This window comes from Bos taurus, chromosome 10 (genome assembly GCF_002263795.3).
Source record: "Bos taurus isolate L1 Dominette 01449 registration number 42190680 breed Hereford chromosome 10, ARS-UCD2.0, whole genome shotgun sequence".
Classification (NCBI taxonomy): domain Eukaryota; kingdom Metazoa; phylum Chordata; class Mammalia; order Artiodactyla; family Bovidae; genus Bos; species Bos taurus.
In genome coordinates, this window is record NC_037337.1 from 83,479,655 (window position 1) to 83,505,906 (window position 26,252).

At 40.5% G+C, this 26,252-nt stretch overlaps 1 protein-coding gene across 19 annotated transcripts in view; it reads left to right on the forward strand.

The window, feature by feature from the left end:
• The window catches only part of RGS6 (regulator of G protein signaling 6), a 612,180-nt gene that overhangs the window by 24,994 nt on the left and 560,934 nt on the right, over positions 1-26,252 (forward strand). For 18 of the 19 annotated variants that reach the window (XM_024998112.2, XM_010809582.4, XM_024998111.2 and 15 more), the window contains one exon: positions 2,656-2,759. In XM_024998112.2, coding sequence (XP_024853880.1) covers positions 2,676-2,759 — 84 coding nt within the window. In that variant the 5' untranslated portion in view covers positions 2,656-2,675. Of the gene's footprint in view, positions 1-2,655; positions 2,760-26,252 lie in introns of those variants that run through there. The other variant, XM_024998117.2, reaches the window with a different exon arrangement.

Consider the following 26,252-nt stretch of genomic DNA (forward strand, 5'->3'; position numbering starts at 1 on the left):
ATCCAAAAATAGAAGCTTTTCTACTACATATTAGACTCACTAAAGTTCCAAACTAGAGGCTATTTGCATTCACTGAGCAGTCTGAAGTCCAGAGCCTGGTTCACCAGCCGGTTTTAATACATAGGGCTGTTGCTGTTGGGGGTAAGGAGTGGCCAGGGAAAGGCAGAAGGAGGGCTGACACCTTTGTTTTCAGGTCATTTCCAATCTTGCTATTATTGCACAGTTTTTTGGGGCAGAGAGAGAGGGAGGGAGATAATATGCTCATCATAGTGAAAGTGTTCATTTTGAAGTAAAGCGATAGAAACCCACGATGGGTCTGTTACATAGGTAAATGAGATACATAAATAGATTTAGTTTTTGTTTTTAATGCTCAGTCATGTTCTGTGTTCAAATAAAAGAGTAAGTAAGTAGTTGTTTAAACATGAAACTGCGTGTTGTTCATTTAACTGTAAGAGCGACTGATTAGAATAATAATGAGTGTTTCCATGTAGTACAATATTCATAGAAATACTGACATTATAGTGGGTAGAGATAATAGAATGATGTTCTTTATCTCTGCTTGTAATCTAACTGTTAAAATGCAGGCTAATTCATAAATGAAGAAGAAAACAAGCAACATTATTCAAATGAGATACTTGGGACAATTAAATTCTTCACATAAATTGCAAATTCCTGTCTCTTCCCCATCTTCTGCCTGAATTTGTTTTTATGGGATGACCTTTGGTACCAACTTATTTTTGTAATAAATGTTTCCTGAGTTTATATTTTAAATTGAAATGGCCTTTCTGTCAAGTATGGTATTTATAAAAGTTTTCTTTGATGAAAAGCCTATGAATTTTGTGCAAACAACCCAGGCAGGGTCTTAGATTAGCGATAACATTTGTATAGGATTTTATGGCTTGATACGATACTTTACACTCGATTTATTTGACCCTTACCTGTGAATACGCAGTGAAATTCACATTTTAATGATGAGAGCAATGTAGGGAAGGTGACTTGGCATGCTTCTGGGCACTAGTGGGCATTCAGCATGTTTGCTTTAAAAGAAAGTTAGCAAAGGAAACCAGCAAGGTATTTAACTTGTTCGAAGTCACCCAGTAAATAGTGCATCATACCAAGAACTGAATTTGCTTCTTTAACTAAAAAATTCCATATGCTCTCATTGTCTACTGCTGTCTTTTCAGGCTGTTTAAAAATAAAAAAAAGGTCAAATTAAAAATATTTATTTTTCTTAATTGAGATGAAATTTGCATAACTTAAAATTAATTTTAAGGTGTACATTTCAGTGGCATTAAGTGCATTCACAGGGTTCTGCAGCCCTTGCCTCTATCTAGTTCAAAAATGTTTCCATCATCCCCAAAGAGACCCTACATCCATTAAACATCCAATCCATTTCCTCCTCCCCTCAACTGCTGGTAACAAGAATCTGCTGTCTTTGTGGTTTCCCTATCCTAGATATTTCATGTAAATGAAATAGGGACTGTCTTAGTCCCTTCAGGCTGCTATAATAGAATACCATAGACCCGGTGACCTATGAACAACAGAAATTTATTTCTCACAGTTCTAGAGACTGGGAAGTCCAAGATCAAGGCTTAAGTAGATTTGATGTGTAATGAGAAATCAATTCCCTCTTCATGGATGGCTTTCTTCTGCTTGGGTCCTCACTTAGTGGAAAGGAACACTCTGGGATCTCTTTGATCAGGACACAAATCCCATCACACTCTCTACCTCTTAGTTCTACCAGATTTGGGATTAGGATTTCAGCGTATAAATTTTAGAGGGACATAAATATTCAGTCCATCTCAGTAACCTTTTTTGTCTGATTTCTTTTACTTAGCATAATGTTTTCAAGGCTGATCTACGTTGTAGACTGTATCAGTACTTTATTACTTTGGATGGCTGAACTATATTCCATTGTAGAAACAGACCATATTTTGTTTAGCCATTCATCAGTTGAGGGATGTAGAGTTGTTTCCATTTTTCAGTGGATAGTGCTGTTCTGAACATACGTGTTCAAATATTGGTTTGAATGCCTGCTTTTAGCTCTTATGAGTGGAATTTCCAGGTTATATGGTAGATTCTATATTAGACTTTTTGAGGAACTAACAAAATGTTTTCCATAGTGACCGAACCATTTTACATTCCTATCAACACTGTACAAGGGTTCTGATTTCCCTATATCCTTGCCAATGCTTGTTTGAGTTAAAAAATTATTATAACCATGCTGGTGTGTGTAAGTAGTATCTCCTAGTGGTGTTGGTTTGCATTTTCTTTGTAAAATATTCATATTTTAATACCTAGAATTAATCATGAGATTTGATAAGACAAAATAAACATCCAAATGATTGACTTCATCTATCTCCAGGAGATTTTTTTAACATTGCTATCTGATCACCCTTAAAATGTATGATTCTGAGCTGAAAACAAAGCACGCAAACCATGTGGCTTTGGAATGAGAAGCATGTATGTGGATAATCAGACAACAATTACCCCTGACTTGAAAAAAATACCAGTTAAACTAAGGAGGAGCCAAAAGCAATTACATCATGTTTCATTTCCATGCCACCTGCCAACAGATACTTAGTTCTTTGCGTGGCAAAGTTTTCTTTACGTAATTCTTTCCTGTCTTAATGATCTATTCATTTATTTTTGCAGTGTGAGTGAAGACACCCAGGATGGCTCAGGGATCCGGGGATCAGAGAGCAGTGGGGATCGCGGACCCAGAGGAGAGTTCTCCAAATATGATAGTCTACCGCAAAGTAAGGCATCTGGTTCAACACTGGGGGTGCTGCTGCATGTCTGTAATCTGTGGGGTTGATGGTTGATGGGCGGCTCGACAAATGTTTTCTGCCTAAATGGCCTTGACTGATAATTGAACATAATTTCCTTCTCAGACCCTCTGATTCCCCAAGTTTAAAATTCAAGGAAGCTAGGCTGGTATCGAACATTTGAAAAACATTATGTGGCTTAGTTTTCTTTAAACCAAAGATTACCTAAAAGTGCAGATGGACATGTATTGTCCTTTCGTGTAAAGGCCTTTGTGTAACATTAATTAATCAAACGTTCTTCAAACCTATAGTACTCATAAGATCTGTTCTGAATGCTAAAAATGCTAAAATGCTAAAAGGACACAGAGGTGTGTTTGTATTTGGTGCTTTACAGCTGATAGGAGACGTAAGATGTATGCAGATCACTGTTATAGAGTCTAAGTGTTTATTTCTGAAAGAGAAGTGCAGGTAGAGTGTTCCATAATCTCAGGGGAGGTGGCCAATTACTTCCAACCTCAGAGATCTGGCATGGGCTGTGGAGGAGAGGCCTTTGAACTCAGTTTTAAAGGCTCCACAGGATTCCTTTACGTGGAAAGCAGAAGGGTAGAGCAATATTCTAGGCAATGAATGAAATGCTTTTGCAAAGGCAAAGAGCGGGAGTCAGTGAAGGGCAACCAGAACCGGTTGGCTTGGGCAAAGGATGACTTGCAAGTAATTGGAGTAAATGGAGGTGAGACTTAGAGCAGAGTCTGGATGGAGCCAAATTTTAGAATTTAATCATAAAAACTTTAGTGCCAAGAGTTGTACAAACAATGTTTTTTGTGGGTTATGATCCTTGCCCCGGTGTGGCTGTTATCCCCAAGTGGACTATCATCAAGGGTGGATTGGAGGCTTTCGCAGGGGTGGCGGGGGTTGCTTCTATATCCCCCCTTGGAAGTGAGCAGGACTGAGCAGGAGGTTTAAAGAGTCTGAATTAACAAAAACTTGGAAACAGAATGAATATAAAATCATAAGGTGAATGGAGAGTCAAAGATGACTGGGTTTTTGCCCTTGGGTGATAGAAGGGCATCGGTGCTGTTAATTCAAATAGAAATATTTGGAAGCATACGTTTTAAAGGAAGGAAAGGTGGCACATTGGTTGTACTTGTGCATTGCTGAATTTGAGAAAATAGTTGCTGTTTCTCATATACCATTTTAATGTTTGCATGTTGGTGCAAACTGAGCTGAGCTATGTCATATATATTATTAAAAATAAGGAAAATAAGATCATACTCATTCGTTTCACTGAATATTTGAGCTGTCTGCTGGGTTCTGTGTATTCTGCAAGACTCTGTGTTCTATCTATGTTAATCATATGAATAGTGTTGAACTAGATATTCCTGGATGATCAATATGGTGAATTTTTCTCTTCTCCTTGTAAAAATAGAACTCTCAGAGTACTCTTGCTTTTAGTGCTATATTCCTTAATCCTTTGCTTTACAAAAGAATGCTTGGTTAACCCATCTCTAAGAGAGAGGCTTATTAAGTTGTAGTAAAGAAAAAAATTAGTGAGGCTAACCAAGTTGTGAGACATGTAAAATAACATAAAGACATTTATTCCTTACCTTCTTAACCCACCTCAGACCAGGAGACCCTGTGCCAAACTTGCAGGAACGTGGGGTTTGAAGTCAGACCTGGGTTAAAATGGCAACTCCGCCACTTCCAAGCTGTGTGACCTGAAATCGTTAAATAACTTCTGTGAGTCTCTGTTTTTTTAATCTATAAAAGCGGGGGAAACGGTGGGAGGAAAGATGGTACCTCATGAAGTTATTGTGAAGATTCATTTGGATAAAGTCAATGAAGCATCTCACATCCTGCCTGGCACAGAGGTAGTCCATGATGAAGGCTTCTTTTCCTTTTATCTTTTTTCTTTAGAGACAGTGACACTTGGAGAGGAAATAAATTATGAAATTGTAAAAATGTTGGTGCTGTTAAAAAGGTATATTCATACAACAAGTTGCCTTATAAGACACAGGAAAACAATGCAAATATTTTTATATTATTCAGGAGATTGCAAATCAATAGATTATTAAAGGTTAATAGGAGATGTAAAGGTCATGCAATCCAAACACCTTTGCACAAGAACGTTTGGTATTATGTGGAAGGGGATAACTCCCTACAGGTTTGTGGGAACTTGATTTTTACTTTTTGAGTGATACCAAGGCAATGGCACCCCACTCCAGTACTCTTGCCTGGAAAATCCATGGACGGAGGAGCCTGGTAGGCTGCAGTCCATGGGGTCGCTGAGAGTCAGACATGACTGAGCGACTTCACTTTCACTTTCCACTTTCATGCATTGGAGAAGGAAATGGCAACCCACTCCAGTGTTCTTGCCTGGAGAATCCCATGGACAGAGAAGCCTGGTAGGCTGCAGTCCATGGGGTCGCACAGAGTCGGACACGACTGAAGCGACTTAGCAGCAGCAGGGGCCTCTTAATTTTTTAGTGTAATTTAGGGATAAAGTTGTAAAATCCTGTAATTTTTCAGAGAAATGACTACTAGTTATTTGCTTTCTACATTGGAAATCTGTCTTGCTTCCTCATGACAAATCTGTGGTGGGTATTTTTGTGTTCATGTTATTTGCTGTGGTCATTAATTGATATAAAAGAGACATTGGATCTATTCAATCTGTTAGAAAGAAACAGATACACTTATCACCCAGTATGGGTCCAGGACCTGGAATCATTTAAATCTAGTTCATTGGACTAACTTAAGCCCTAGTTGTGCTTGACACATGGGATATCCACCTTGTTCTCTGCTGTAGACTGGCCACTGGCTATGACCACGACTTACCCAATGCAGGACACTATCCTCAAGGTGTGGGTAAAGGTGGAATCGTGAAACCAAGGTTGATTAAAAATATTTTCTATGGAAGTCCTCTTATGTAATGATTAATTCAAGGTCAGAGCTATAAAATCAAACGTTTTCTCAGAGGTCTATAACAGAAATTTACATTTAAAAATGTGCAAGTAATGCTTTCATTTTAATTTTTGTTCTCTTCCTTGTTTGTTTCTTTCTCTTGTCAGATGTTTTCTGTGTGAAATTTTTGCCTGGACTGTGTTTTGTTGATTCAGATGCTGACATTTAAAAAGCTAAATCTAGAGAAATGGAGCTTTTGAGTAAACCTCCGATTAATAAGTGGGGTGATTATGTCCATAGTGTTGTTGTGACTTTTAAATGCCAGTTAGGAGGGTAACCTTCTGACATATGAGTAATGATGGGTGGGTTTCTTAAGCCTACACTTTTCAGAGTACTCTTCATTTTCTTTTCATGTTTTCTATGTCATTAACTGTGAGAAGTTGTACTTTCCCAAGGCATGGTTTATTTATTGACTTGAGCAGGCTTTCTAATTTAGTTTTTTAAATCCTTCATATTCACATTTTGGATAGGAGGTGTTGCATGAAAAATGTATTGGTCACATTAAAAAATCTATTTAAAAGAAAATATTAATTATTAATTAAGTTGCCTAGATCTGTTAACTTTTTTTTTTTTTTTACTGTTCCTGGATCCAAAAGATCCTGGGGGCCATTGAACCTAGCTGTATATCGGATCATTTAGGGGTACTTGATAAAAATACTGGTCCCCAAAGGACCCTTGGGCTTCCCTGGTAGCTCAGTTGGTAAAGAATCTGCCTGCAGTGTGGGAGACCTGGGTTCGATCCCTGGGTTGGGAAGATCCCCTGGGGAAGGGAATGGCTACCTACTCCACTGTTCTGGCCTGAAGAATTCCATGGACTGTATAGTCCATGGGATTGCAAAGACTTGGACGTGGCTGAGCGACTTTCACTTTCAAAGGACCCTCAAGTTGTTTTTGTCTGAGCTGTTAGGTCTGAGCTGGATCCTAGGAATCTGAGTTTTAAAGTGTTCTCAAGAGAATGTGATGCCCAGCTAAGTTTGAAACCCGTTTATTTAGTGTCTTTTAATATATCCAGGTGGAGTGTGCATTATAAAGTCATGGATAAGTTGGTATCTTGAAGGGGGTTTTTGATTCTGTAATTATTTGCAGATCTTACAAGATGTAGAAAAAGAAGGCTCTTATTGAGTTAGAATCAAGGAATTTTAGTGACTTCATCTTAAGAGATTTTCTAGTCAATATTCTCATTTTATAGATGGGAAAACTGAAGTTTAGGAAAGATTTATAACTTGCTGAAGGTTACTTGGTAATTTCCCAGTGAACCCGTGATGGGGTCCTGGTAACCTGACAGGCCCAATTGGTATCCTCTCTCCCATCGACTTATCAACCACTAACTACCATTTCTACATTGTTGGGGCTGAAAGCCGTTAGTTAAACTAATGAAAATATCATGTGGCAGATCTTTGATTTTCGAGGTTATTCTCCACGGTGTGACTTGGGGTACCTTTGAACATTTGTAATGCTCAAGCTTCATTCTACTTGCTAGTGCTCTTGTTTCTTGGGTGAAGAAGTTCTGAAATGTTTGCTTTCTTTAATAACTAGTAATTCTTTTGAGTGAGAGTAGGTTGCTTTCTGATTTTACTTGGTTCCGAGTGGTGTTGATAATGTCTCTTGACAAATTTCCACCTGGGTTGGTCATTTGACTTGGTAGAACTCTGGGAAATTAAATGGTAGGTTTTTGTTGTTTAGTTGCTAAGTTGTGTCTGACTCTTTTACAACTCCATGGACTGTAGCCCACCAGGCTCCCCTGTCCATGGGATTTCCCAGGCAAGAATACTGGATTGGGTTGCCATTTCCTTCTCCAGGGGAGCTTCCCGACTCAGAGATTAAACCCACGTCTTCTGCACTGGCAGGCAGATTCTTTACTGCTGAGCCAACCAGAGAAGCCCCCACATGGTCGGTACACAGAGGAAATTGTGGCTTCTTGTGACCCAGGTTGGGAAAGTCAGAAGGTGGTACATTATGTTGGAAGATGCCAAACAGGGAGCTGAGAGCTCTGGCTCACTTAATGCTCTGGTTCTCCCGATGAGGAACTTCGTCTTCCTGGCTCTGTTTCTTATTTTGCCTTCCTCCTTCCCAACTAAGAAACACTTCTTACCAAAAAAAAAAAAAAAAAAAAACCAAGAAAAAAAAATAGTCTACATAAAATAGAAGCTTGATAAAATTAACCCTGTTTACCCACAAGATAAACGTAATAAGTAAACTCAAAAAATAAGATACTGTTTGGCTTCATTTCCTCTTATGCAAAGTGATGGGGTTGGACTAGATAATGTGCACAGAAGGTTTCAGCAGTGATTTCGAGAAAGCTAGCAACAGGACATTGCTTCAGAATTCACTGAAGGCAGTTGTAGAGGCTGTACGACTGAGAGTCGGAACCTGCAGACCCTGGTGACCAAGGCGTGATGAGGATTTTAAACTATTTAGTTAGCAAATATGTATTGCGTGTCATTTGTGTGCCAGACACAGATGCTAGGAAGGCAGGATGGATGCTGTTCCCTGAAAGAACCCTTTGGCCAGTGGGGCAGAGGTGGTGGATAACTAGACAATTGCAGTGCACAGAGAGGTAAGCTGAGGGGTCCGGGAGGAGATAGAAGGGTCAGGAGGCCCATATCAGAAGAGGGGATGATGATGTCATAGAAGGCATCCAGAGAGTTGGGTTCCTGCCTTAATTCTTGAAAGATAAATAAGAATTAACCTTGCAGACAATGGGAGAAGAAGTGTGGAGGCAGAAGGACTAACACGTGCATAGGGACAGAGTTGGGATATTGTATACTGAGTTCTGGAAGCTACAAGTGCCTGCTTTCTTGGTGCTAGGTTTCTGTGATGAAGTGTTGAGAAATAAGGCTGGCTAGTTAAGTTAGGGCCAGATCATAAAAGAGCATATGCATCAGACAAGGAGTGTGGATGCTCTGTCGGGATCTTCTCTTTGTGTCTCTACACCCACGCTCCACTTGGACTATGTCTAAGGGCTCCCAGAACCTCTGACTTTCAACTCAATGGTCAACAGGGGCCTGGGAAGACATGGGAACAGGAAAGAAGAGGAAGGTCAAGGTATTTCTTCCTTTGACTCCCTCTTGACAAAGTTTGCCATGGACTATGTCCCATGACTGAAAGTCACTGTTTGTTTCTAGGCAGACTGCTCTCCTCCTCTGGGTCCAGACACATTTTTCTTCTGCTCATCCTTTTGGGCCTTGAGATGGTTCCAGTTTGTATTAGTATTTTACAGCTGTATAACAGATTACCCCAACCTCAATGGCTTAAACAAAACATTTATTGCCACAGTTTCTTTGGGTCCATAATCCCAAGTGCAGGTTAGGTGGGTCCTCTGGCTCAGGGTATCTTACAAGCTACAGCCAAGATGTAGCAGGTTCATCTGAAGGCTCAACTGGAGAAAGACCCACATCCAAGCTCACATACATGGTTGTTGGTGGGATTCAGTTCCTCAAGGGCTTTTGAATGATGGCCTAAGTTCCTCACTGTGTGTTGTCTGGAGGTGACTCTCAAGTTCCTTGCCATATGTGTCTCTTCATAGGATGAGTCACAACGTGGAAGCCTGTTTTATCAGAGCGAGCAAAGAAAAGGTGGAAGGGGGTGGGTGGCAGTGGGAGTCATGCAATTTTAGAACCAAATCTTGGACATGACGCTCCATCTCTTTCATTAGGGACAAGTCATGAGGTCTAGCCCTCAATCAAGGTGAGGGGTTTGCGCAGGAGCACAAATACCCAGAAGTGGAAGCCATTTACTACGTGGTTCTACTTCCACAAGTCAGAGGTTTCTGAATGTGCCCTTATGGTTCCCCTGTGCCCTGCCACTTGTTTATACTTGGTCCTTTGGGAAATAAACCTTGCATGAATTGCCTTATATTTTATGTGCCATCTGTTTACAGATAAGCCTCTGACTCATCTGATCCCCAAAGTGAAGGAACCCACTGAGATCCTATTTTTCTTCATGAGGAAATTCTCCACCAAGTTAAATCAGGGAAGTTTTGTGTTCAGTGTGCAGAATGGGATTGTGGAGGGAGGCTGTAAGAGAAACAGTGGGATTAGTAAGCAGAGGAATAGTTTGGTGCTTTTACAGGAGTTCATGGGAGGAAAAAAGATGATGTCCAAATCAGTGGCAGGGATAATGTAGATGAAGGGAAGTGCTTGAGAGCTCTTTAGGAGGTAGAATCTATAGGACTTGGTGGGGGTAAGACCCAGGGCAGATTTGAGGATAATGAGGGGGAATGAGAGGGGTTTTTCACTAGGTTATACCTGAGAGTTGTCAGAAGGTCTGGGACCAACAAAATTTGGAACCAAGTAACTGTGGAACTGGTTTGCTTCCCCCTCCTTGTATGTGAATAAATCAAGAGTGTCATAGAAAGAGTTTGTAACTGGACCAGCTTATCTGGCTCTTTATCGTCACTGCCCCACTGGTTCACTTTTGGCCGTGCACAAGTTGCTTCTATGTTTTATTAAGTTAAGTTTTGTCCTTTGTGAAGTGAAAGGTTAACTGGGCTGAATGATCTCCAAAGTCCTTCCAGTTCTAACATTCCAGGGCTTTGATGATCCATATTACAGAAATCCACATTTTATTATGTTTATTCTTTCATAGCCCCCTTTGCTTTCTTTTTCATTTTCTTTAAAAAGTTAACCCAAGTTAAAATTCGAAAACAAGGAAGCCAGTATGTTTAAAACAAATACTTTTCGGCCTCAAACATAGGCTGTCTTTCATCTATTCTTTTTTTTTTTTTTTTTAGCATTAAATAAAATTCCCAAGGACAAACTACAGAGAGTGTTCTGGGTAACTAATTTAATTGTTCAATCTGCATTTTAAGATTCCTTTCATTAAATATTTTGAAGGTTCTTAATTGCCTTAGGAAAAAACTGTTCTGTTTTCCTTTTCCCCTAGGATTAAACTTGTGAGGGGAGAAGCTTCCCATCACATTATCTTGGTTGGCAGGAGACAGGAGCGCAGGCAAGTCCCAGACCAGTGGTATCAGTGTCCACAGATGAAAGGGATGGTATTTTTAGTCTGGAGAATAGCTCAGTGTGGTTTAAAATGATGTATTTCCCTGAGTATAACTTTCTAATTTGAAAGCCTTTGGTGTATTTAAGGTTTCATTTCATTTTTTTCAAAAATTTCCCCTCACTTCGTTTCAAAGAGCCTAAGATTTTACACTTTGGCAGACAGTTTATTACTCTAACTATTGATATTCCTGTATCGTTACACTATGGAGAACCTTAGTGGTCACAGAATAGATTCCCCATTTGCAAGGTTTTGAACAAGAAAAACTAAAAGCTGATAAATACCTGTGAAAGGAAAATGTGTGTATGTGTTACTTGCTCAGTCGTGTCCAACTCTTTGTGACCGCATGGACTGTAGCTCACTAGGCTTCTCTCTCCATGGGGTTTTCCAAGCAAGAATACTGGAGTGGGTTGTTATTCCCTTCTCCTGGGTTGCTATTCCCTTCTCCAGGGGATTTTCCTGACCCAGGGATTAAACCCAGGTCTCCCACATTGGAGGCAGATTTTTTACTGTCTGATCCACCAGTGTGTTTAAATCATTGCAGGGTAGGAAGGCTATTTTTAAAAAATCTGTTAGCTTGCCATTACAAATCAAAACTGAAAATGGACAATGAAAGAATGGAAAAAATATACAAAGCTATAAATATAGATATTGACATATAATCACTCCAAAAGAATGTCCATACCTCTTTGGTGAATAATAACCAAAGCTGTAAATAAATCAAATGTCTCTTGAAAGGGGGTTAGTTAAATAGTTATTCATATTTGGCATGACCCCACAGTTAGGTTACTGGACTACTTTTCTGGTAGACCTAATAATTGCCTTGAAAGGGAGATGGTTACTGACATCCCGGGATATGGTCAGATTGACTGTTCTTTATTTTTAAAACCCTAAAAGACTTCACCATTTTTGTTCTATTTGCTAAATATAATAGTTATATAGATGTACTAATATGATTGTTTCCAACTTTTAAATTATTTTCTTCACCTCTGTGCTTACATCTGAAGTCCGTTTTCTTTTGTCTGAAGAACTACCCTTCGTATTTTCTTTAGTACAGGTCTGCTGGACATACCTCCTAGGTTTCTGTTTGTCTAAAAATAACTGTTTCATCTTCGTGTTTTGGAGGGTGTTTTTCCTAGATATTGGAATTCTAGTTTGTCAGTTATTTTCTTTCTACACTTTGATAACTTTCATTGTTTCTTGGCTTCTATAATTTTTGTCCAAAAGTTGGTTTTTGTTCATAAGTTACCTATCAGTTTTATTGTTACTTTGTTGACTGTAATCTCTTTTGAATTCTTTGACTGCTTTCAAGATTTCTTTCACTTTGGTTTTTAGCAGTTTTACTGTGAGGTATTATTTTCTTTTTATTATTCTTAAAGTTAGTAGCAATTCTTTATATCTGATCGGTGTTTGGAAAAATTCTCAGCCATTAAATTGTCAAGTATTGTTTATGTCTAGTTTCTCTTTTTACTCTTCTTGAGATTTTGTTCATATATTATGACTTTCTCTTTGTGTTTCATATTCCTTATGCTCCTTTCTGTATTTTTTATTCCTCTTTTTTTCAACATGGATATTTTCTAGTGACTTATTCTCCAGTTTTACAAATTCTTTCCTTAACTGTATCTAATCTGTGGTTAAATCCATTCAGTGGAATTTATAAATTTAACTATTGCTATTTAAATTCTAAAATTTCCATTAAATTACTGTTGATAGTTTCTAGTTTCCTGCTAAAATTCTGTTTTGTCATTTAATTCCATAAAAATATTAATCATAGTTATTGAGTATCTGATATGTCAAAATCTATATCTCTTGCTGGATTGTTTATATTGTCTTTAAATTTTTTCTAGTTATTTTTTATTAAGTTCAAAACATTGTACAACTAACATTGGAGAGGTAATGTTTAAGGCTCGGGGGGAATATTATCTTATTTCCCCAACCAGGGATCGAACTGGCGCCCCCTACAATGGAAACATGGAGTCTTAGCCATTGGACTGCCAGGGAAGTCTTAGATAGGACCTAGTTCTGTTTTTGTTTTTTTCCTTTTCTGTCAGTCAGGCAAGTGGTAGATTACCTTAATCTAACTCCATACAGAGATTGTGTAAAGCTGGATTTTAGTTCTTGTTAGAGCTAGTATATTTCTAGATCACATTTTCTCTTGGGTGTGAGCTCTTCTGGTCCCAATAAAAACCCAGGATGTTTGCTCATTTCCTCATCCTTGACTCTGACCTTCAGTTATTGTCCCTTAAGCTCCATGAGACTGCTGAAAGCACCGATCAGCTTCTTGGTCATGCCTTTGGCTCAAGAAATTGGCAGTGTCCTGAGAGGAAAAAGAAACTCTAATTGCCAGGCTCATCTTCTTGGCTCTCCTCTTGCAGATCTTGGTTTAAAGTTCTTATTGCCTTGGTAGTGCTCCAGTACCTTCAAACAAATTTAACAAAACGGTTCTCAGTCTTCCTGGTTGCTCTCAGCTAGAGGGTTATTCTGAAGCATTTAGTCATTGACAGAAGTAGAACCTCAGAGCACTGACTTTGAACATTATCTCTGATAGCCTTGGTTTGCTCTTAAAATGTTTTAGAAAAGACATTTCCTAAGTGGTTCATTGGTCGAGGGTGACAGTGGTAGAGATGAGAAAAATTTGGTATGTTTAGGAAGTAGAATTGACTTGGAGGGTGAGAGAGAGGATTGGAGGCTGATGACTCGGATATGGGCCTGGGTGTCTGGTGGCACCAGTCACTGGGGTAGGTAGGAGGAGGAGGAGGATTAGGCTAAAGTATAATACCACCGCAGTACCCAAATGGCATTTATTCACCCCAACCCAGTTCTGCAGAACTCTAGGAAGGGGGACTATGCTAGGCAAATAACTCTAATATGAAATGGTCCTGAAAAGAAGCTTTATCTCAAGGAAATCTTGTTGTTGTTTAGTCACTAAGTGGTGTCCTACTTTTTTGCAACACCTTGAGCCCACCAGGCTCCTCTGTCCATGGGATTTGCCAGGCAAGAATACTGGAATGGGTTGCCATTTCCTTCTCCAGAGGATCTTCATGACCCAGAGATGAAACCCATGTCTTCTGCTTGGCAGGCAGATTCTTTACCACTGAGCTGCCAGGGAAGCCAAATGAAATCCCACCTGGCTCCAAAGACCTTTTTGGTCTAGAAAACAGGACATAGCTTATATCTGTCAATATGACACTCCTGAATATTTCTGTGTTAATTTCCTAGGGCTGCTCTAACAAATTACCACAAACTGCGTGGCTTAAACTAATAGAAACTTGTGCCATCACAGTTCAGGAGGCTAAATGTATAAGGTCAAGTTGTCAGCAGGGCCACACTTCCTCTGAATGCTCTAAGGAAGAATCCTTCCTTGCCTCTTCATAGATTCTGGTGGCTGCCGGTAATCCTGGGTGTCCCTTGGATTGTAGCTGCATCAATCCAATTTAGTTTCCATCTTCATGTGGCCTTCTGCTTCTGTGTCTTCACATGGCCTACTTATGAGGACCCACCCTAATCCAGTCCAATTCAGATCTCATATTCACTTAACTAATTACACCTGCAAAGGCCCCATTCCCAAATAAGGTCTCATACACAGGCACCAGGGCTTAAGATGTCAACAGATCTTCTGGGGGGACACGATTCAACCCATAATAGTTTCTAATTTTTCTATCCCTGAAGCTTAGTGCTCCTTGCAAAAAGAAAAAACCTGATCAACAAGTAGTGTATATATTGAACATCTGCTTCTGGTAAGGCACTGTGCTTTATTCCCCCACACACTTTTGTAGGGGAATAAAAAGTAGGATACCACATGCTCCCTGTCCTAGACAATCGTACAGTCCATTTGGAGAGCCCAGGAGTGGTGCAAAATTAAGGAAGAAACTAAGCATTTACTGGCTCCTCACTGTATACGACATGCTATCCTGAGTGCGGTACATACACTGAATCATTTACTCATTAGAATAGCTTGTTAGGTAGGTGCTGGTCACCCTATACTCCAGATAAGGAAACCGAGTTTCAGAAGGATTAAATAACTGATATGGGTATTTGAATCTGGGCTTGCTTTATTTTAAAGCATGTGTTTTTTTTTTTTTTTTTAAACAAATGAACTGAATTATGTAGAAAAAGAAAAAAGGGAAATCTCAGGACATTTGTACTTATTTACAGGAGAGTTGGCATGCACAAGATGGGCATACAGAGGAAAAGGCATTTGGAGAGAGATGAGTTGACTTACATCTTTAAGAAAGGGAGGATTTGGTTTGGTAGAAAAAGAGCCAAGAAATGATTCTAGGTGATGGGTGCTGTATGAGATGATAAGAAACCGTAAGATGTATTTAGGAGATAGTATATTTTATAATACTAAATCCAGGAGTTGTACCTGATGTAATAATAGCCTCATTCTTCATATGGAGACCCCGAAGCAAGAAATCATAAAACATTTTTAGTTCTGAAACCCACATGGCAAGATATCAGTACAGCTGAGCTTTCCGCCAACTGATTTTCTTTCTCCTGTCCCTCTTAAAAAACAACTTGTTTTCCATTTTAAAAGTAATAACTCAATTTGAAAGAATCAAAGCATGAACTATAGAAAAACATCTACCATGCAAATATGTTAATATTTTGTTAATAACATCTACCACACAATTAATATTTTGGTCTGTTTCCTCCCAGCTTTTAAAATTTGTAACAGCAGCATATATATTACATGTTAACCTAATGGATAATCACAGCACATTAATTATTTTATGTTTCCCTACCGTGTCTTAAGCATTAATCTGTGCTACAATATGTTATCATAATTTTAAAGGTTGCTTAATATTCTAAGCGGATACTGTCCCATAATTTAATTACTTAGTCTCTTGTAATTAATAGCAGAAGTTAGAATGGCGAGGTCAAAAGGCATAAACTGTATTGTAACTCCTGATCCACAAATACATACACATACTTTTCTCTAGAAGAGCGATCTTAGTTTTTGTATGGATAGACTGGGTTTCCCTGGCCACTATCACAATTCTGTTTCAGCAGACTACAGAAGAGAGTGGAGGGATGTCTACTAATCAGGGTCAGTGTTTTCTTCACTCTCAACTTCTAAGCCAGATTCTCCTAGTCCTGGTTCCGGACTAGCTTTGCAGCCCCACCCTTGTCTCGAGAGCCCTAGTGCTAAGGGGATTCAGAAACTTTCAACCTGGAACCTTTCCAAGCCATTTGCTATTTTGTCCTCTATTTGTTTTTCTTAAGCAACTAACTAAATAAGAATAACATCTCAGCCTCTTTCCATCCCCCACGGCATTTTCCCTGCCTGCGACCCCTCTGCCTACAGTTTAACCATGGGGTTGCTTCTTATATTTTAAAGCTCAATACAAAAGCACAGTCCTGAGAAGCAGCCAAGTTCTGCAGCCAAGTTTGAAGAATAAAACTTTAAAACAGCTCTTCTGTCACACACTGGAGAGGGGAGGCAGGCTTTGCTATAAATAAGTCACATTCCATTTCTATCTCATCCTTTGCAGTCCTCTTGGGTAATGCTTTTCGTATATAACTACAGTGTTCTCAAACTGCCCACTCAGCCTTTCAACTTGCCATCTTATATCTCATTTTATTTAAATGTTCGGTAGTTCTGGAGTTTAAGGACCCTGCATAAGAGGGGATAGAACTTTTCATCCCCCAGGGATAGGTGTCATGAGATAAATTGGCCAACTTGTTAGAAACTATAGTTTACCTGGAACACTTTTTAGTAGCTTCCCGAATCAGCTTTCTACTGCTGCTGTAACACATTATCACAAAACTAGCAGCTTGAAGGGGCTCCTCAGGTGGATCAGTGTTAAAGAATCTGCCTCCAATGCAGGAGATGTGGGTTCTATACCTGGTCAGGAAGATCCCCTGGAGAAGCAAATGGCAGTTTTCTAGCCTGGGAAATCCCATGGACAGAGGAGTCTGAAGGGCCACAGTCCATGGGGTTGCTAGGACTTAGCGACTGAATAATAACAACAAAAACCAAGCAGCTTGAAACAAAAAAGATTTATTCTCTTAGAGTTCTGGAGGTCAGAAGGCAAAAATGATTTGGCCGGGCTTCATTCTCTCTGGGGGTTCTGGGGGAGAATCCATTTCCTTCCTTTCTCTGGAGGCTGCCCACATGCCTCTCCTCAGGACCCCTCATCACTCTGACCTCTGCTTCGGTCACTGTGTCTTTATCTGACTGTCCATCCTGCCTCCCTCAAATAGGAACCCTTGATTACATGAAACCCACTCAGATACCCCAAGTTGACCTCCCCATCTCAAACCCTTAAGTTTGTCATATTTGCAAAGTCCGTTGTGCCATGGGAGATAATGTATTCACAGGTTTTGAGGATGAAGACGTGGATATCTTTGGAAGGGGCATTTATTCGGCTGGTCACACTGTCTGAGGAAAGGGAAGGAAAAATAATTTTGGAATTTTATCTTTTTTTCATAGCTAGGGAGAAGATGTGCTGGGAAGGAAGGATTGTTATTCCTTTCAGTGTTTAGCAGATATGTGGTGGGTTAATTAAGTCTGGGATATCCATTTGTATTGGGTCAAGTCCATTAGAGGGCAGATATGAGAAGTCTTTCAGCAATTAGTGAGGATGGGTGGGTGTTTCAGTCATAGATCTTCCTTCTTCTTCACTGGGTATTCAGGACACAAACAAGCTCTTACTAGTGGAGGTTTATGAATGAGACTTCCCTGGTGGTCCAGTGGTTAAGAATCCCCCTTGTAATGCAGAAGACATGGGTTTGATCCCTGGTTGGGGAACTAAGATCCCACATGGCATGGGGCAACAAAGACCTTGGGCCTAAGTTACTGAGCCTGTGCACTCTGGAGCTGGTGTGCCTCAATAAAAGATCCTGTGTGTGGCAACTAAGACCCAATGCAGCCAAGGATAGAATTTTTTTTTTTTTTTAAGGGAAATGACGAAGTAGGTGCATTCAAAATCAATGAAGGAAAACCTCCTTTATTGTAGCCCCAGATGGTGTGACCTCCTTAGAGGACTGTTTGTCTCCAGTTATTTTCTACTTTAGTACGAGACAGCAAAAGAGACACTGATGTATAGAACAGTCTGGACTCTGTGGGAGAGGGAGAGGGTGGGAAGATTTGGGAGAATGACATTGAAACATGTAAAATATCATGTAAGAAACGAGTTGCCAGTCCAGGTTCAATGCACGATACTGGATGCTTGGGGCTAGTGCACTGGGACGACCCAGAGGGATGGTATGAGGAGGGAGGAGGATTCAGGATGGGGAAAACATGTATACTTGTGGCGGATTCATTTTGGTATTTGGCAAAACTAATACAATTATGTAAAGTTTAAAAAAAAAAAAGAATCTATAAAAATTAGGGTACTGAGCAATATAGTGAATAAACACTTTCCTCATGGCTGGCCAGCCAGGAAAGTCTGAAGACCATGACCTCACTTAAAAAAAACAAAACAAAACACAAGAGGAGTGCTGGCAAAATGCACTTGCCTTAGCCTGAGAGGAATGTCAGCCTGCTGGTGGACTTTCCTGAGGCCTCTCTTTGCACCTTTATCTGGTACTGGCAAGGAGCTGTGACAAGTCATGGCCAACAGCCGGCACACAAGTGCTCATGTTGGCAGTAAAACTGCCCATGGAGAGCATGACCCTGGACGCTAGAAGGATTCATGGCAGATGAGCCCCTCCAAGGAGCTAGTCGAAGAAGGGGATTATAGAGCCTAACTGTCAGGAAGGGACTGGACTGAGTGAACTTTTTCTTCCTGAAAGAAATAATTAATATCAGTAGCTTCACTGCCTTCCTGGGAAGGAGAGGTCAGTAGCTGGGGAAAAAAAAAAAAAAGCTGCTGCAACTGATAACATGTTACAACTTTAGGACAGTGGTCAGCAAACTAATCCAGGCCACTTTGTATTCTTTTAAAGCTGTGTCAGGGTCTTAGTTGTGGCATGTGGATCTAGTTCCTTGACCAGGGATCAAACCGAGGCCCCCTGCTTTGGGAGCGTGGAGTCCCAACCTCGGGACCACTAGGGGACGTCTTGCCAGGCCAGTTTTTGTGTAGCACTTGAGCTAAGGATGATTTTTACATTTTGAAATGGGTGGGAGGAAACAAAACAGGAACAATACGTGATGTGTGAAAATTATGCAAAATTCCTATTTCAGTGTTCATAAATTGCATTTTATGGAAACCAAGCCCCGCCATTGCTCTGCCAATTGTCTGTGGCCATTTCTGTGCCACGGGGGAGGAGTTGAGTGGTTATGACAAGAGACTGACCATATGACGGGCAGAGCCTAAAATATTTACAAACTGGTCCTTTACGGAGCGTTTGCAGCCTCTGTTGGGGGATCTGGAAGAGACTGAAGAAGCATCTGCCAGCGTCCTTGTTGGGACAATATTTCCATAGGAACCAAGACCCAGAGACGCCGCAGAATGTTGGCTGGTTGCCGGGAACCCACGGAGAGTCGAACTGCAGGATGGACACAGGCAAGAACTCGGGGACCAGGGTGCATTCACGTGTCTCAGGAACACACAGGTCCTGCCATTTTCCCCCAGAATCCTATCCTCCACTTTACTGAGGGGTCACAGACTTTAAACCAGTCTTTAAACTTTAAACTTTATTGAAGAGATTTTGTTTGCCTGGTTGTTTGTTTTTTTAAAATGAAAAAGAGCATATTGAGCCGTTGGAAGTGTTGGGCTGTGCGTTCTGAAGTGTCCTGGAAGGAAAAGCGTTAGCTACCTACGTTTCAGATGCAGCGTCCAAATGGCTCTCATTCCTCCAGGATCCACTGTGTCTGGGTGTCTGGCCAGGGCTTTGGCGTGTGATTGCTCACAGTGATAGCACCTCACAAGGTGCACTGTTGTTGTTCCCACTCTGCCTGTGAGGAGAGGGGCTTCTAGAAGGTAAGCGCATGCCTGGAGTTCCACTCAAGGTGTGAAGCCACTTCACAGACCAGGCTGTTGTCACAAGACCTGGAAGAAACAGGCCAACCACCTAGGGAGCTGGGTAATTCTGGCCTTTTCTCGAGGAAAGCAGAGCTACCACGGGTCATAAGCAAAATGTCCTAATCCCTGAGTTATAGTCTTCAGGGATAATAGTAGCTTCCATTAACAGACACTTGGACTTCCCAGGTGGCTCACTGGGAAAGAATCTGCCTGCCGATGCAGGAGGCCTGGGTTCAGTCCCTGGGTTGAGAATATCCCCTGGAGAAGGTATGGCAACCCACTGCAGTAATTCTTGCCTGGAGGAGCCCATGAACAGAGGAGCCTGGTGGGCTACAGTCCCTGGGGTTACAAGAGAGTCGGACACGACTTAGCTAGCGGCTGAGCAGCAACAACAGCATCAACAGGCACTTAGGTTGTTTCCATGTTTTGGCTGTTGTGACGAACGCTGCTGAGATCCTGATTCTGTTTCGTTTGTATATATACCTAGAAGTGGGCTTGCTGGATCATATGGTAGTTCAATTTTTATTTTTTTGAGGAACCTCCATACTGTTTTTTCACATTAGCTGTACCTACTTAAATTCACCAGCAATGAGCAGGGGTTCCCTTTTCTTCCCATTTTCCGCATTTTTGCCAACACTTGTTGTCTCTTATCTTTTCGATAATGGCCATCCTAACAGGTGTGAGCTGATGTTTCATTGTGTGTGTTTTTTTAAAATAAGATGACTTGTACTTATTTATGGACAGAGGTCCATAATATTGTACAGGAGGTGGTGAACAAAACCATTCCAAAGAAAAACAAAAGCAAGACAGCAAAGCCTCTGAGCCTCTTTACGAATGGCGGAAGAAGAAAGAGAAGTGAAAAGCAAGGGAGAGAGGGAAAGGCACATCCAATTAAACACAGACTTTCAAAAAAATAGCTAGAAGAGACAAGAAGGCATTCTTCAATGAATGGTGTTTAATAATAGAAGAAAACAGCAAAAGGGGCAAGCCTAGAGATTTCTTTAGGAAAATTGGAAACATCAAAGGAGCTTTCCGCCCAAAGATGGGCACAATAAAAGATAGAAATGGTAGAGGTCAGTAGAGGCTGAAGAGATCAGGAAGAGATGGAAAGAATACAAGGAAGAACTGTATAGAAAAGATCTTAATGAACATTATGTTTCTGACAGTGCTGAGGTATTATTTATCTTTACTTTGTAGATGAGGAAACTGAGGCTCAGAGAAGTTAAGAGACTTGTCTAGTATCAACCAGCTTTTAGTTGGAAGAGCCAGACCTTCTGACCCAGGGTCTGGTGTCCTTATACACTAATTCCTGTGGCTTCTGTATGAAGCAGGGCCTGGCCTGACCACGTCACTGAAACTGATCTTAGCCGAGGACCATGCTAGCCATCTAGCTCAACCTCAATGGTGGTCACCAACCGACCTCCAAAGACAGATTTCACATCCTAGGTATTTTTGGACATTACTTTAAAATTGTGGCTCTGTGGCATACAGTGTGCTGCTGAATCCCATTTTTTCCCCTCATCACCAACATCTGCTGCTTGTGTTTTAGCCCAAACAAAACAAAACAGAATAAAACTGAAAATGGACTCCCATTCCTGTGATCCTTACCGAATGGCATAATACACACGTTCTGCTCAGTAAAAGGCTGAAAAATCAAAGGGGAATGCAGCTTCAAAGAAGGTTTGTGTTCTTTAAGACACAAGGATATATCATTAATCAGAACTGCAACTTAACAGCTGAACAAGTTATAAAGACATCTCATCTTAAGCAAATCTTAAATACTGGCACACATAACAAGCCCTCTGTCCTGGTTTTGCCCCAGTCTCGTGCATTCCTCTCAGTAACTTCCTCCACCCATCCCAGGACTCCTCAGCCCCCTTCTTTCCTGCATGTGGTCTGGGGGCAACCTCCTGTACTCAGTATACTGATCTGGGGATCCCCAAATTGCCGTCCCCTCTCCAAACTCCAAAAACCCTACCTCCAGCTACCAGAAGGACACCTCTGAATTTTCCTTGTTTACTGCGGACTCAACTGATAGAACATAAATATATATTTGTTTGCCCTCCTGAAACTTCTCTCTCTTGGGTTTAGTGTAGCGCCATTCACCAATTAATATCAGAGTAAAAACTCGAACCTGATTCCTTAACAAGAACCATCACTCACCCCTCCGTGCCATGTAAACATTTTAATTTTTGTGTGTGTTACGCTGTGTCTTTCTTGCTTTGATACTGTAAAAGCTTGGCACCAAGTAGGCACTAAAAGAACTGGTGAACAGACCTGTTGATTAAACCTTCCTCCATCATATCCCATTATCTTTCCCAGATGAGACTGAAGGCCAAATGACTTCTTTTACTGGGTGGATCCGGTAACTCAGTCTTTGGTTCTAAGATCAGTAGCATCTCTCCAAGCTTTGCAAACTTATTTCTTAGGAATTATGGGGTCTGGCTGCTCTCCATGTCATGTAACTATTCTGCGCTCACATTTCCCTCCTTGCTTGCATTCTTCCCTCCCCCTGATCTTTCACATTCCAGTCTGTGAGAGAGCAAAAGAAGAAGAAGAGATGAAGACAGAAATACAAATCCATATTTTGCTAACCAGTTAAAAATATCTTTCCAGCTTGTTTTACCATTAAATGTGTTGTCTTCTCTCTGTGTCATAATTAAAACAGCTTAGTTTCTTCTTACTTTTAAAAAATGTTTTATTATTGCAGAAATAGTTCCAGTTTATTGTAAAAAAATTAAAAAATTATAGATAAAAGCACAAGAAGAAAATAAAATGTGTAAACCCCCATCTCTTACTCAGAGAGCTATAGGTAACCTCTGAAGTACCTACTTCTATACATTTTTTTCTGTATGCATACTTGAACAAAAATGGAGACTTTCTATTCTTGCTTTTGAGAAACTTGTCACTCAATAGATTGAGAACATTTCCCCATGATTTAAATACTCTTCTAGATCAGGGTCAGCAAACTTTTTCTGTAAAGAGTGAATATTTTAGGCTTTGTGGGACATAGTGCTTCTGTTTAAACTACTCAACTCTGCTGTTGTAGTGCAAAAGCGTAGATAATATGTCAGTAAATAAGTACAACTATTGCTAGTGGTAAAGAACCTGACTGCCAATTCAGGAGATGTCAGAGACGCCGGTTCGATCCTGGGTGGGGAAGACCTCCTGGAGGAGGGCATGGCAACCCACTCCCATATTCCTGCCTGGGAAATCCCATGGACAGAGGAGCCTGGTGGGCTACAGTCTATAGGATGGCAAAGAGTTGAATACAACTGAGCACACACACATGTGTTCCAGTAAAACTTTATTTACAAACCAGGCAATGAGCCAAGTTTGGCTCATAGGTTGGACTGTAATTTGTGCATGTTAGCTCTGCTGCTGCTGCTGCTAAGTCGCTTCAGTCGTGTCCGACTCTGTGCGATCCCATAGACGGCAGCCCACCAGGCTCCTATGTCCCTGGGATTCTCCAGGCAAGAACACTGGAGTGGGTTGCCATTTCCTTCTCCAGTGCATGAAAGTGAAAAGTGAAAGTGAAGTCGCTCAGTCGTGTCCGACTCTGGGACCCCGTGGACTGCAGCCCACCAGGCTCCTCTGTCCATGAGATTTTCCAGGCAAGAGTACTGGAGTGGAGTGCCATTGCCTTCTCCGCATGTTAGCTCTAGAATATCATTTTTAATAGCTAAATAGTATTCTACTTTATCAGTATATCATGATTTATTTAACCAATCAGAATGATAGCAACTGTTGTTTGAGGCCTTATGCTGACCTTGGCACACTGCTGGGCTTGCTGTATGTACTCTTACTTTTCTTGCCTATAACCCTGTGAAGTGTAGGTATCATCCTTTTTATTTGACAGATGAGGAAACTTGGCCTCACCTTAGATGGCTAGTAGGTTGAAAAGACAGAATTTAAATTCATTTGATTTTGAGAGGCCAAGCTCTTAACCACTCACTATGTTTCTTTGCATATTGGTGGTTATTTCCTTTAGGATAAATTCCTGGAATTAAAATAGCAAGTGCATTTTAAAGCTTTTGATCTATGTTGCTGGGTTGATGTGTAGGCCATTTCCCAGGTTATATATAACAGGGCTGTGTTCTTCACACCCTTGCCTATAGTGGGGGCTCTTAAACCTTTCTGCTATCAGACCTCATTGTTTTAAATCACATTAAAAATTATAAACAAAGATACACACTAATCTTATGCTTGTTTCTCATTATATATTTTTAATTAAAGTATAGTTGATTTACAATGTTGTAAGAGTTTCAGATGTATAGCAAAATGATTCGGTTTCATATATACACACACACACAGAGTATTTCCCCTTATGAGTTATTACAAAATATTGAGTATAGTTCCCTATGCTATACATGAGGTCCTTGTTGGTTACCTGTTTTATACATGAAGTGAAGTGAAAGTTGTTCAGTTGTGTCCGACTCTTTGCGACCCCATGGACTGTGCAGTCCGTGGAATTTTCCAGGCCAGAATACTGGAGTGGGTAGCCTTGCCCTTCTCCAGGGCCTCTTCCCAACCCAGGAATTGAACCCAGGTCTCCCTCATTGCAGGCGGATTCTTTACCAGCGGAGCCACAGGGAAGCCCAAGAATACTGGAGTGGGAAGCCTATCCCTTCTCTAGTTGATCTTCCTGACCTGGGAATCAAACCGGGGTCTGCTGCATTGCAGGCAGGTTTTTTGCCAACTGAGCTGTTAGTGAAGCCCCCATTTTAGTGTGTATATGTTAATATGTGTGTGTGTGTGCTTAGTCACTAAGTTGTGTCCAATTCTTTGTGATCCCTTTGACCATAGCCCGCCAGGCTCTTCTCTCCTTGGGATTTTCCAGGCAAGAGTACTGGAGTGGGGTGCCATTTCCTCCTCCAGGGGATCTTCCCAACCCAAGGATCAAACCCGTGTCTTCTGCGTTGACAGGTGGATTTTTTACTCCTGAGTCACCTGGGAAGTAGCATATGTTAACCCCAAACTCCTAATTTATCCTTCCCCTCTATATGTCTTCTTAGGTGAATTTTTCATTCATGTCTTTTCCTCATTGTTTTCTAAGATTGTTTGTGTCTTCTATTGATTTGTTGAAGCCTTTCAAATAAGGGACTCCTTTGGTGTTCAAGTAAATGTTACACGGCTTGGTATGAAAATAGCCTGTTTACTTTGAAGAAATATTAACCTTTACAATTGAAAAGAATTAATGAGAAAAGAATACTGCTGTTAACGTAATAGCACCAGTCAGACTTCTGGAATTAACAAACAAACAAATATCTATAAGTGAAGAGATAACTTCTTTCTTCTGGGGAACTTGTTCTTTAGTCTCTAACTCTTAAGTCACTAAGGTTTGCGTTCTTTAATTGGAACTACTACTTTTCTGTGGCCATGGCAACACATCTTAGCTGCCATGAACAGCATACACCTTGACAAAATATTTTTTTAGAGAGTGGTTTTCATTATCCAGTGTATTCATGGAGAGTCTAGATGAATTAATGGGTGTAGACCCATCATTGTATAATAATAACAGTCATAAAAATAGCAAAATTAACAGTTACTATCTACTGATCACTTACTGTATTCCAACCACAATGCTAAATGCTTTGTATTGCTTTAATCTGATCTTCACAGTAATCCTAGGTTATAGCTATTGTTATTTTATACACGAAGAAATTGAGACAGCAAAGAGTTAGGTGGCTTGTCCTGGGTTATACAGACGGTAAGTGCTGGAGCTTAACTTCAACTCCGATGCTATACTGAGTCTTTTCGGTTTATTCCAAAAGGATGTTGTTGGGGGTTTATGTTTATTTAAACAGTGTGAGCATGCATGGCAAATAATCTTGATTGTAAAAGCTGGAGTTAACACTACTAGCCTCTGAGACAGCACTAGGTAGGATCACTGGTCACAGTGACTCTGCCGGGATTTCAGAACCTATGCTCTTATAAAAATCAGAGTTTTGATGTTTCATTAGATTTAAAGAGCTCAAAGGGTAGCTGCTCCAATATATTCTACCCTGGGCTTCTCTTGAGGACCATCAATTTGGAAGAGGGTCTCTGATGGGGAAAATGGGGAAAAAATAGACTTGTAAGGCATCCTAGGCACTAAGACAGAAGAACCACTTTTCTTCTTGCAGTTTGATTGAGGTATAATTGATCAAATTGTGTATGTGTATAAAAAACTCAACGTGATCATTTGATTTGGTTGTACAGTGTGAAGTATTTGCCACAGCAAAATTAATTAAACATCTGTCACCTCACATGGTTACTTTTTATGTGTGATGAGAATGCTTGAGATGTATTCTGTGAGCAAATCTCAGGCGTATCATATAATATTATTTAACTATAGTCATTATGCCATACATAGATCTCCAGAACTTAGTTATTTTATAACGGAGAGTTTGTACCCTTTGACCAATATCTCTTCACTTTCCCCCCAACAGCCACTGTTCTATTCTTTTGTTCTGAGTTCAGATTTCACATATAAGTGATGTCATACAATATTTGTCTTTCTGTGTCTGGCTTATTTCACTTAGTGAAATGTCCTCCAGTTCATTTACGTTGTCACCAACGGCAGGGTTTCCTTCTTTTTATGGCTGAATAATATTGTTTTCTATTTATTTGT